The 11,991-nt window shown below is 48.0% G+C and overlaps 1 protein-coding gene across 4 annotated transcripts; it reads left to right on the top strand.

Annotated features, from left to right (window-relative positions):
- The first annotated feature begins 785 nt into the window (after positions 1-785).
- RIOX2 (ribosomal oxygenase 2) lies at positions 786-11,915 on the top strand. Of its 4 annotated transcripts, none has more exons than XM_040057214.2 (10): positions 786-923; positions 3,421-3,850; positions 4,938-5,057; positions 5,628-5,756; positions 6,528-6,631; positions 8,381-8,483; positions 8,869-9,034; positions 9,430-9,518; positions 10,603-10,713; positions 11,677-11,915. In XM_040057214.2, exons 2-10 carry the CDS (start codon positions 3,425-3,427, stop codon positions 11,833-11,835), a joined length of 1,407 nt encoding a protein of 468 aa, XP_039913148.1. In that variant the 5' UTR covers positions 786-923; positions 3,421-3,424; the 3' UTR covers positions 11,836-11,915. The 4 variants fall into 4 exon arrangements, with proteins under 4 accessions (XP_039913148.1, XP_039913149.1, XP_039913146.1 ...); XM_040057215.2 differs by having other exon boundaries at positions 825-923; positions 3,425-3,850; XM_040057212.2 differs by lacking the exon at positions 786-923 and adding an exon at positions 1,286-1,404 and having other exon boundaries at positions 8,872-9,034.
- The last annotated feature ends 76 nt before the right edge of the window (positions 11,916-11,991 follow it).

The following is an 11,991-nucleotide window of genomic DNA, read 5'->3' as shown; positions in this document are numbered from 1 at the left end:
TTTGTCTCTGCAGACCAGCACGGAAGTCTTTAAAAAGGTATCCACAAGAATTTCCCATTCCTGCTGGCTCTGCAGCCAGTCCCACGGCGTGGGTTTTGTACCCCACAACACTTGCTGCGCGTTAAAGCACCACAGGCATTTTGTAAGTACATACTCGCGTGAGTGCTCACCCTGGTGGCACTCGGGCAGCTGTGCTGAGGGTACTTTGGATTTCTGGAGCAGAAATAACAGCTTGTCACGATTCCTGTGATCAGCCGAGGTGCAGGATGTGGCCTCGCGATTTTTAACACCTGCTGCTACACCCATCTGTAATAGGAAAACATCCTGCGGGCGTCAGGGTAGGTGATGCAAACTTTTTAAGTCCGGACAACTTCATCCTTAAAGGTTTTATAATCCTTCAAGCTATCAGTACACAAGAATAAAGCTGTAGCAGAGCCTAGCTGACATTTTTTCTGATGTCATTAGCCCCAGTGTAAACTAAATCATTAGCAGGCCTCTTTAGTAAAGGTAATTAAAAATACTCGTGGAAGTTCTCGTGCGCTCGGTAAGGATTCTGAAGATTTCTCTGCGAGGGCCTCAGGGGGGACTCTGGAGCAGGATTTTGGTCCAGGAAAAGATCGCGCAGCTAAAGCCCGGACCCTGTTGTGCGTACGAATCAGAATTCAATTCCCCCGAATAACTTCAGCGGCGACACTGCCGCGTTCCTGTCGGCACACACGCAGGAATAACACTGGAACAGCGCCCCGTTTCCTACGGGCCGCCCGGAAGCGTCTCCTCCCGTGACACCCAGCGCGGCAGCGACCGCCCCCGCTTCCACCGGGAACATCCTGCGGGGCGCGGGGGCCAAGCCGGCCCCATCCCGGGCCCGTCCGCTCCATCCCGCCCCGCCGCCATTCCCTCCCACCCCCTCTCCCGCCCACAGGGTGAGTGCGGGGCTGCGGGAAGGGGAGGGGAGAGGAAGGAAGGGGAGGGGTGGCGGCGGGGCTGCGTGTCCCGGGAGCCGCCGCGTGTGTCCGCCTGTATTCCCGCTGCTTCCCATGGAGCGAGTCCCGGCGGCTGCCGGGCCGTGCGGAACGCGTGCCGTGTCCCTGTGCGGGCGACACCGGCGACAGCAGCTGCCCCCGAGCGAGGCGGGGTCGGGCCCCTCCTGCTGCTCGGCTCTTGCCGCAGCCCTGCCGGGAAGGACCTGGGGCTGCGGGCAGGTGGGAAGCGGGAGCTGATCCGGCAGCGCCCGGAGCCGGTGGTGTCCCGGGCGGGGCCCGAAGCAGCCCGGGTGAGGGAGGGGATTCTGCCCCTCTGCCCCGCTCTCATGGGACCACACCTGGAGAGCTGCGCCCAGCTCCGGGGTCCCAGCACGGGAAGGACTGGGAAGGACTGGAGCGAATCCAGAGCATTGCCGCCAAGGTGATGAGCGGGCTGCAGCACCTCTGCTCTGCAGACAGGCTGAGAGGGCCGGGCTGGTGCAGCGTGGAGGAGAGAAGGCTCTCCAGGGATATTTTTGCAGCTGTTCAGTTCTTAAATGCTGTAAGAGAGACAGAGAAAAGGACTTTTTACCAGGGCATGTAGTAACAGGGCAAGGGGGAATGGTTTTACATTGTAAGAGGGTAGGTTTAGATTAGGTATAAAAGAGGATTTTTTTTCTGGTGAGGGTAGTGAGGCCCTGGCAGCTTGCCCAGAGGAGTTGTGGCTGCCCCATCCCTGGAAGTGTTCAAGGCCAGGTTGAATAAGGCTTTGGCCAAGTGGATCGAGTGGGAGATGTCCCTGCCCATGGCAGGGGGTTTGTGCCAGGAGATCTCTTCCAACCCAAACCATTCGGGTTTGCAGCTGTGATAACTAACAAAACACTACGGAGGAGCACCTGGTGTAAATGAAGCAGAGCCCTGTGCAGAGTACAGACGTGAATTTAACTTCATTAGATCAATCTGAGGGAGCTGAGAGGTTGAAATGATGGCTCTCTGTCTGGAATTCAAAACAATCAGTTCAGGGTTGGTTGCATTTATGTTCCTGACGTTTGGAGAACACCAGTTTTAGATCCTAGCGCTGGCAGCATTTTCAGATCTTGCTGCCAGCCAGGGGCTAGTTTTCAGTCTTTAAGTTTTTAAGCATTCCCTTGCCTCATGAAGAACAGTGGCTTCCTGCTGCTGGGAATGTCCATCCTGCTGGGAAGGTGGTGATGTGAATTCCCTCCTCCAGGACTGAGGTGACCACAGGTTACTTTTGGGGACAGGCTGCTCCAGGAGCTGGGGGATCAGCTGGGTGTCCTGCTGCATGGCAGAGCTTAGTGCTGCTTGGAAACACCAGAATTGGAGTTTAGATTCAGGATAAGGGATCCGTGCAAGTAAAAGCCTCTCAGTACATGGATAGCATTTGCTTTTGGGAGTAAAGCTGCCATTTTTGCTGGGAAGTGAAAGCATCAGCGTGTTCTGACTCCTCATGGGTTGGCCTCTCAGACTCGCTCAGACGTGCCCAGAGCCAATTTGGGGTGGCCAGCCCAGCCTTGGCTGCCAGGCTGTGCTGCCCAGGGCTCGGTGCTGGCTCATCCTCAGGATGCTTCGCTCAGCTCCCCAGGCAGGCTTCTGCTGCAGCCCTGGGGGAGGAAGTGCTGCAGCAGACTCCAGGCAAGTCGCCTGCACATGGTTTTAGACCTACTGTTAACTTGATTTGTGCCTTAACTTTCCTGAGAACTTGGCAGCTAAAGCATTTGTGAAGTAACTTTTTTATTCTTGCATAATTGTACACAATGTACTGTGGAAAAACAAAGTAAATGACTTTCAGCTTTAAAATTAAATGTCGGTACTTGTATGAAAGAATTATTTTTATTCTACGTAAGCCACAAGCTTTGACAGCTTGGCAGAAATCAAAGCAGAACCTTGGCATTTTGGGTTTTAAACTGGTACATTTTAAGACTCAATCTAGAAGCTTGTAGATTTAGTAATTACATAGCATCAACAGAAAGGCCTAACAATGTTCTCTCTTTTGTAAACTTTTATTGTTGAAGGAAGTGTAATAAGAACACAAGTTTCTGACCCTGCCCCCTCTCTCCAGCTCCCTCTGCATGTTGCCACTCAATCTCTTAAAGCCAAGTTGATTTTTTTTTTTTAATAATTCGCAGCTCTTGCTCCAGAGGACCACTTGCCCACAGGTTCTTTGTGTGGGAGGGTTCCTGCACTGGTAATGACCCACTGGGTTTCATGACGTGCTCTTTAGTATGAACTCAGCTGTGGGCTGTGAGCTCCAGCAGAGCCCTCGGGAGTTTGTTGAGGTTTGAGAGAGGATTGGAGCCTGCTTGGAGCAATCAGTGAGCCCCTGAAGCCACAGCTGTTCCCAGTATAGTTTGATATCCCCTGGACAAGGCAAGAGCTGCTGCCCTGGGCCTGTGACCTCTGGCTGATTGTTCTGGGTCTGTCTCCTCTTGGCCAGGAAGATGCCCAAGAAAGGAGGGAAGGTTGCTGACGTGGCAAAGGAGGCACAGTGTAAACGGCCCAAGCTGGACACAGCTGGTTCTCCATCAGTCCTGAGTTTTGAGAGCCCAGACAGCCTCTTCAGGAGCCTGATCTCTCCCGTCGACGAAGAGGTGTTTTTCAGGGAGTACTGGGAGCAGAAGCCACTGCTTGTTCAGAGAAATGATGTCCTGGTGGCTGCTTACTACCAGTCCCTGTTCCAGCTGCCGCAGCTGAAGGAGCTGTGCAGCCAGGGCCTGTACTACGGGCGAGATGTGAACGTCTGCAGGTGTGTCAACGGGAAAAAGAAGGTGTTAAATAAAGAAGGCAGAGTGAATTACGTGCAGCTGAAGAAGGACTTTGACCAGAAAAAGGCGACAATACAGTTTCATCAGCCTCAGAGATTTAAGGTGAGATTGTTTCATTGTAATTAATGCAATTAATGCTTGTTTTATAATGTGGTGTAGCTTTTGCTGAGCGGCACTAGACGTGGCTTCATATCTGCCCCCAGGAGAGGCTGGCATTCATGGCCTGCTGAAATCTTTGCATGAACTGTATTAAAACCCACTTTATACTTCAGCACTGGCCGTCAAGTTTCAGTGCTCTGCACTAAGGACAAAGTCTGATTCATGCCATAATGTTTTTCTGTAATATTAAGTATTCTTTTCAAATGCATATAATTGATGATTAGGCATCTGTGCTTAAACTGCCTCTTCTGCCCCACTTTTTCTTTATGCAAACAGGGGCTTTTGTACCATGTCCCTTTGATCAAGGGTGAGGTGTGAAACCGCGTCAGGTATTTTCCAGGGCACTCCACCATTCTTGCCAATGGATTAGCACAAATTGCACCATGGAAGTGACCACCCCATTTTAGCTGAGTGTCCTCAGCCTTTGTGTATGGGAAGGAGACAGTGGTGCTGCACAGTTGTAAAGGACCTGGATACTTGTAGGTGCTTTGATTCAGTCAATCCTTTTTTGTCCCAAGGTGCCAGCACGGTCTGACTGTGAGGTGGGACCCAAATACACAGCCGAGTCCCACGTGTAGCATCACTGCCTGATCTCAGTTGTTGGAATCTCCTGATGTTTCCCTGTCACATGCTGGGTGTGGATGAGTAAAGTTTGTGCTTGAATGTTCCCAAGCAACTGGAGTCACTTGTGAAAGGTGTCTAACTTTTGGGTTATTCTCTCTTTGACTCATGTGGGATGATGGGTGCTTTGTCCTCTGTTTAGCCTCGTTTTTGCCTGGTCCAGGGAGGAGAGCAAACATCAGTGTTCTGCTGAGGCACCAGAGTTTTTGGCTTACCCATTACTTTCATGGCACATCTCCTTTGCTGCTGCAATGCTGGCCTTGAGGAGAAACTGCTTCCCAGGCTGTGTGTTCCTGTGAGGATGTCACCGTTTTCCCCCAGTGACAGGCTGCTGGCAGCCAGGCTTGGATGAGCTCTTTAGTAGTAACAGCATAATAATTTTTTTTTTTTTTTTTTTTTTTTTCAATAGGAGGAGCTGTGGAAGATTCAGGAGAAGCTGGAGTGTTACTTCGGGTCTCTGGTGGGGTCCAATGTTTACATCACTCCTCAGGGGTCTCAGGGCCTTCCCCCTCACTACGATGATGTCGAGGTAGGACAGCACTGCCTTGTCCATGAGAGCCTTTGTGGGCTCCTGGCTGGGGATGCCTCTGTGCATGCTTCCACCTCTCCCCTACAAGAAACATTCTAAAAAGAGTTCTGTTTTGCCACTGAAAACTTAGGCTAATTATTTACAAGTGTTTCCTTATATATTTTTGCTGAAAATGTACTGACAGTAATGGCTGGGTTTAAGGGACTGGAGAGAAACGAGGATTTCCAAATTCGGGATAAAACAGATTGCACTTCACAACGCTTCTCTCTGTTGTCTCTAAATAGAGTACAAGAATTTAGCTCAAATGTAAATTCCTGCATTTGGATATCTAAAAGGTAATGTGAAAGGAATTGTATTTGCCATGCTGTGGAGTAGCTGAGAGCAGGGGAGGGGATAATTTGTATTTGTCAGAAAAGCAACCTGCGCCACTGTTTCTGTCCCTGGTTTCTAGCTTGGTTCCAGAGACTTGGCAGATAAATATAAATTAAAACATCTGATGAGTTGGCTGTGTGAGGGGCAGCAGGGCTTACTTATCCCCCCAAAAAGCTTTGGATTCATGGTCTTCTGCAGGTGTTCATCCTTCAGCTGGAAGGAGAGAAGCACTGGCGACTCTACAAACCCACGGTGCCTTTGGCTCGGGAGTATAACGTTGAGCCAGAAGACAGGATTGGGAGTCCCACACATGAATTCATATTAAAGGTATTATTACAATTTAATTGCTGCAGGTGGGCTGGGCTGTGGTAGCAAGAAAAGTAACTGTGTTTGGTGGGCTCTTAGAAGTAGCTGATGTGACCAAGTTTAAGGACCCCAAGATTAAAATGGGATCAGATTTCATCACTATTGCTTTATGTGCAATATGTTTCACCTTGCTCTTTGTGCTGCTATTTATAGGACAAGCCATGAGTAAACTGGTTTTTCCTTTGTGGAGGCAATTTCATGTGCTTTGCACTTCTTTCTTGTCTTGACTTCCCTGATCTGTATTATTTTCTGTGGAGATATTTAATTTACATTGATGAAAAGATAAGGGAGGAGGAAGGATCTACTTGTTTTTAAAGTGTTTTAACTAAAATTTTTGGACCATTTGGCTTTTCTTGTGAAACACTGACCTGTTCTTTTGATATGATCAGACAAAATTCCCAGGGCACTGAATTACCACTGCAGTCATCTCAGCTGCTTCTTTGTCCCCTTCCTGCAGCTCAGCAGGACTGTGCATGTTCTAGCAAGTTAAAAGCTCGCGTTTGCAGACAGGTGTAGAGCAAATATTGACAACAGATTGGAAAGTTTGAGGTGCTGGACTTCTGGCTTAGAGTGCTTTATGTTATTAGAGTGTACGTTGGAGAATTGCTCAGTTTTGTGATTTTCAAAGAATATACATTGTCACTCTGTCTGCTCAGAGAGTATTTTCTCCGGACTACAGTAAGCTTTGACCAAGTGGCCTAAACGTCTCAATTCCCTTTCATTTTCCTGCAGCCAGGTGACTTACTGTACTTCCCAAGAGGGACTATTCACCAGGCTGACACTCCTCATGGGATCTCCTATTCAACACACGTGACCATCAGCACCTACCAAAACAAGTAATTCCTCTTTATTTCTTTTTTTCCGTGGCTTTCCTCTGCCAGATGATGTGTGTGAACAATAGAGACCCAAAGCTGGTGTTTCAAGGAAGAAACTTAAAATAAAAGAACCTTCTAAGGAGCTCCGCTTAGGTCTTTCCTGTCTCCATCCTGTTCAATGGTTTATTTTCCTGTGGGCATTGCAGGGATGGGGCATGCCAGCTTTCCCCCAGAGGTGTGGTGACATGGAATATAGGTGTATGGGATACCCACTGTTACGTGGGTGCCCTGCTGTTAGGGACAGGATCTAAGTGTTGAGGTAGCAGTAATTGAAGGTTTGGGGTTTGGGGGAAGCAAGACCATTGTTGTTTGAAGCAGCCTCTTTGCCAGGTTTTCATGCAGCAAGCTTGATTGCTTTTTAATTGCTTTTTTTATTATTTACCAGCTGGAGACTTTAATGTGGAAGATAAACTCACTGTTGTCCTTAAAAAACCCCTCACCAGTGGCTGAAGTTGCTGTTCATTTCATAATCCAGATAAAGAGCCACGAGTTACTCCTTTCATCAGGTTTCCTCCTGAATTTGATGGTCACCCACACCTCTTCTGACAGATTCATCCATGCAAATATTCTCTGCTAATCTTTTTCATTTTATGCCCCATGCATGAGAGTCAGATTTGTTTTGACACAGCTCAGGTCCTTGTTCCCCCATTAAAACACTGAAAAATTCTGCTGCTGCCACTTCATCAGCTCTCAGGTGCTGGGCTTGGAGTGACTGGTCTGACTTAGGGATTGGGAAGGATTTCTGTGAGCTGCAAAGCAGGGCAGGACAAGTTTGGGCATATTTTAGATAACTGTGAGATGAATCTCTAACCACCAGCTGTGCCACTGTGGAAGCCCAGGGTGTCAGTGCTGCTGGTCACTCTTCCTGTGCACGGCAGGGTTTGTCCAGCTGGATCTGCATGGATTTATTGGCCAAGCAGTGCTGGGAAGCCAAGGATTCAGCTCCTTGTAGTGGGATTGCTGGAGATCTGCAGCCTCGTGTGGAGGCAGTGCAGTTTCTCTGCCCGAGCCCAAGGCCAGCCCAGTGCGTGCCTTGTCAGGAGCACATTCCCTGGGGATGTCTGTCATGGGTGAGCAGAGGAGCAGGAAAAGCTTCAAGACCGCTCTTCTTCCAAGGTTCAAAAGTGGAATCATCATCCATTAAGGTTATTGGCAATGAAGTGGAAGTGCCTTCCTCTGCCCCTGCTGTCAGCAAGTGTAGGTAAAATAAGCAGCAGTCCTGGTGTTCTGATTTGGCCTGGAGATGGAAGTATGATGTGGAAACATTTCCTTGGGAAACTGAAGAGAATTTGAAAATAGCTCTGGAGCTGGCACTTCCAGGTAATTTTAGGCACCAAGACAAAAGGCACATCTCTGTTGAAGCGGAGTTTGTCTGGACCAGATCCCAGCAGGCAGAGAGGTGTGCGTGTGTGGGATAAGCTGGGCAGTTTGGAAGAGCACTGAGCAGCTGAAGATGTTTGCTGGCAGATGGAAACTGGGGGCAGGAGAAGCACAGAGAAGTAGATGTCCAATTCCTTTTACTGGCCAGAGTTCTTCCTTCCCACGGGGTAGCAGACAGCAAAGCATTTGAGTAGACATGATAAAAAAACCAAGAGATCATAATAAGTAATAATTGTTTTGCATCTTAACACCAGTTAGGAAAAACAAGTAGGATTTGTGTTTTATTTCAGTGCAACTATTTCAGTATTTTTTTTTTTCCCTGTCCTTCAGCTCTTGGGGAGATTTTTTACTGGATGCAATTCCTGGCCTGGTGTTTGATACAGCAAAAGAGGACGTGGCGCTGCGGACAAGCATTCCAAGGCAACTGCTCATGGTTAGTAGATGGGACTCGGGGAATAATGGTGCATCCAGGTGATCTGTCAGACAGAAAAAGCTCTCTCAGGCCCAGCTTCTGAATCTTTAGGTCAGTGAAGCTGTGAACTGCTGTGGGACCTCCTTATGGTGGTCCTGTCCTGCTGCTGCTCGGCTCGTCAGCGTGCAGGAGGAGCAAGGGTCTCTCCAACTGCACTTGCAAATCCTTTAGCCCCAGAGCAAGGAGGGTGAGCTTCGGCTTTGATATGTGAACAGGGAACGTGTAGAAGAAACAAACCTTGGTTTGGGACTAAGCAAGGATCAAAGAGCAGTGTCCAGATTTGCACTGCTTTGCTGCACTGCTTTAGGCCTGGTCTGTTCAGCTTGAATTCTTTGTGGATGTTTAGCAGGTGAGCACAGCTGACTGCACCAAAAAGCTGAGCAGCCTCCTGAGAAGGCTTGCAGACAGGCTGGAGAACTCCAGGGAGCTGAGATCATCCGACATGAAGAAGGATTTCATTATGCACCGCCTGCCGCCGTTCTCGGGACGTGACTCTGATCCCTTGACTCCAGGTAGAGTTGGAACTTCCCAGAACTGGCTGATGTTATGGTTGGTAGTGGCTAAGTCTGCCTCTTAAAACTTGTAGCATTTCATGGCAGGCCGAGGTTACACTCTAGGCCCAGCTTTGTGTGGTGCCTGGCTCTGTGTGTGTTTGCACACCTCTCCTGGCCAATTCCCTGTATCTGGTGGGAGATACTATCCATCTCCCTTAGACAGAAATAAAGGTTATGCTAGAATTAAAAATCTTTCTCATTTCTCCTTCCATTACAAGTTTGAGAACTTGTGGCTGTGGAAACACAGATCAACAAAAAAAATCTGGCTACAAGAGAATGGGTTGTGCACGGGGGCTCAGTTTGTATCACATCTGGTTTCTGTCCTTTTCTAAGGGAGAATTTATTCTTCCTAGGTGGGAAATTGCCAAAAATAGATAGCAAAATCAGACTGCAGTTTAGAGACCATGCTGTCATCACTGTAGAACCAGATCAAGAGAATGCTGTAAGTATAAGAAGCCCCCTTGTATGCCTGGGGTGGGGAGTGGGAGGCATGTGAACTGTTGCTCTGTTGTACTGAAAGGGTTGTGCAGTTCTGCTTGGTTGGATCCTGCATCCCATCATTGCTGTTAGGAGATCCTGGGGCTGTTTGCTGAGCCCATTCCAACCTTCTGGAGGGAGCTACAGAATTATATTCAGTCTGCAATTCTGCATGGGTTTTATCTGAATCACATGGGGTTGGTCATTACAGCAGCTAAAATGGCCTCTGTAGCTCTTTATAATAGATTTTTTTTTTTTTTTAAACTCTGTATTTAAGAGCCTGAAGAAGTTATAAAATCAGGGTTCCTGAAGAGAGGGAATTATCTTGGTTGCATTTAGTCTTCACTACTGAGTTATCTCTGTACCTAAGTGGGCAACAGCGGCCCTTACAAATCGTTCCACAACATCGATACTGGCATCTCACATCATTCTGTGTTTGCACTGCTGCTTATCTGTGAAGGTTTATTAGTATGAAATGATAGAAGTGCTTGTTTATTGTTTTAATTTAAAAAGAAAAAAACAGGGGTAGGTGGGAAACACACACAGGATGGATTATCTTGTAAAAGCTTGTGGGTTTTTGTTGGGGGTTTGTTGGTTTGTTTTTTTAGCAAGTGGATTGTTTCAAGAAAAAGATACCACAACATTCTGATTTTTCTCCTCCATTTAATTTGTGTCCATAGTGCTGTGAGACCGTGTAGGTTTTGGAAACTCTTTTTTTTTCCCCCCCAATTTTTTGCAACTGCTTTGCATGGCCTTGACCAAGGATTGATGATGGGCATGTGATTTTTAAGAGACAGCTCTGTCTCAGGCTGGAGATTTATCGATGCACTCCTGTTCATTAAGACTTCCTAGGAGAGGTGCCTTAAATGGCCTCTGTTCTACACAGCATCGGTCCTGTGACTCCAGCAGGGGCAGTTTTAAGGCAGAAGGCTGTAAATAAATTTTCAGAGTATTTTGGAGGGTCCCTTCCTGCTGTGGGAGGTGGCTGTTGGGTCATTCAGTTGAGGCTGTGGATCACCTGTGACCATTTTTTTCCTGCTGTCTTTTAGGATGAAATTCGCAGGGAGATGGTTTATGTCTATCATTCCTTAAAGAACAGGAGAGAAACTCACATGATGGGGACAGAGGATGACACTGCCAGTGAGGACGGCCTGGCACAGGTTTGTTCCTGCAAACACAGCCCAAAAATTATCTTCTGATCTGTGGGTTTGGCTGTGTTCTTCAGCACCCAGAGTTTTTCAGAGTACCTGGATGAACTGAAGCTGCAACACAGGCAGTGAACAGTAGAACTAAGTAATGTGATCTCGTGCTTAATTAAACACTTGAGTGCTAACAGGATGTCTTGTGCATGTCCCATGGCCCAGTGAACAAAGCTGCTGGAGCAGCTCAAAGCTTCTCTTGCTGTGTGTCCTTCAGCAGGGCCTGTTGGAGGCTGCTGGAGATGTAGCACACATTCCATGGGATCACTGCACCCTGTTTCTGTCACGTCAAACCTGTGTTAGCTCCTGTACGCACTGGAATGCCCTGTGCAGGGCTGGGAGTAAAGACTTCCCTCTTTTAAAATATCTTTAGGATCTGCACAACTCCACCAAAGAGGCAGAACATGGCACAGCCTCGCCTTTTTGCCTGGCACTCATTTTCCTTTTGAAGAAAATCTCACTGCTCCCCTGGAGCTGAGGCTGGACACTGAGCAGCCCAGGCACATCCCAGGATCTTCTTTCCTGCCCTTAAAAGAAAGAGTCCTGGGAATAAAGCTCCTCTGTGCTGCTGTGCCCAAAGACCGCAGTTAGAAATAAAGCTCTGTGGCCTTGCTAAAATAATGGGTAGGGTCAGGTAAGAGGGTAAATTTATTTTTTTTTTTTTTTTCCTTCTGTGTGGAAACCACAGGAGGAAGTCACATGTGGCCACAAACATCCTTACCTTGTAAAGTGTGCTTACAGCATGGAAGAGTTACTTCTAAGTAGAACAGGTCTGGATCAAGCTGTATCATTTGGAGGCTGCTCTCAGGAACACGAGTGTGCTGTGGGAATGGAGCACATTCCTGCTGCTCCCTCCCCACAGCCTCACACCCTGTTGTGTAATAAAGTCCTGAAGGGTTTTCTTCTGTCTCTTTTTCCCCACAGACTCATGGGCTGCGCTTCCCTTTGTCATACTTGGAGGCACTGAGGCAGATCTGGAGCAGCAGCGCTGTTGACGTTAAAGAGCTGAAGCTCACCTCAGATGAAGAGAAAGAAAACCTTGCCTTATCACTCTGGACTGAGTGTCTGATTGAAGTCCTTTGATGCTTCTGTGAATTAGCTGCTCCTGGCTGTTAAGCAGACCTTGAGAGCAAGGTTTATTAAATTAGGGTTTTTTTAATCCATCCAGCCTCTGGTTTGTAGTGCTAACAAAGCATTGCAACTTCCTGGTGCCAAATGTTAACTGTCCTGCCACACTTG

Source organism: Hirundo rustica, chromosome 2 (genome assembly GCF_015227805.2).
Source record: "Hirundo rustica isolate bHirRus1 chromosome 2, bHirRus1.pri.v3, whole genome shotgun sequence".
Taxonomy (NCBI): Eukaryota; Metazoa; Chordata; class Aves; order Passeriformes; family Hirundinidae; genus Hirundo; species Hirundo rustica.
The sequence above is the reverse complement of the archived record's forward strand: the minus strand, read 5'-3'. Positions and strand labels throughout refer to the sequence as shown.

Excerpts from the sequence above, each read along its gene's own strand:
- RIOX2 (XM_040057210.2), top strand. The coding sequence starts at position 1,310 with ATGGGACCACACCTGGAGAGCTGCGCCCAGCTCCGGGGTCCCAGCACG. Across the intron at positions 8,484-8,868 it reads TTCCAAGGCAACTGCTCATG|CAGGTGAGCACAGCTGACTG; the intron begins GTTAGTAGATGG and ends GTGGATGTTTAG. Across the intron at positions 10,714-11,676 it reads GTGAGGACGGCCTGGCACAG|ACTCATGGGCTGCGCTTCCC; the intron begins GTTTGTTCCTGC and ends TTTTCCCCACAG.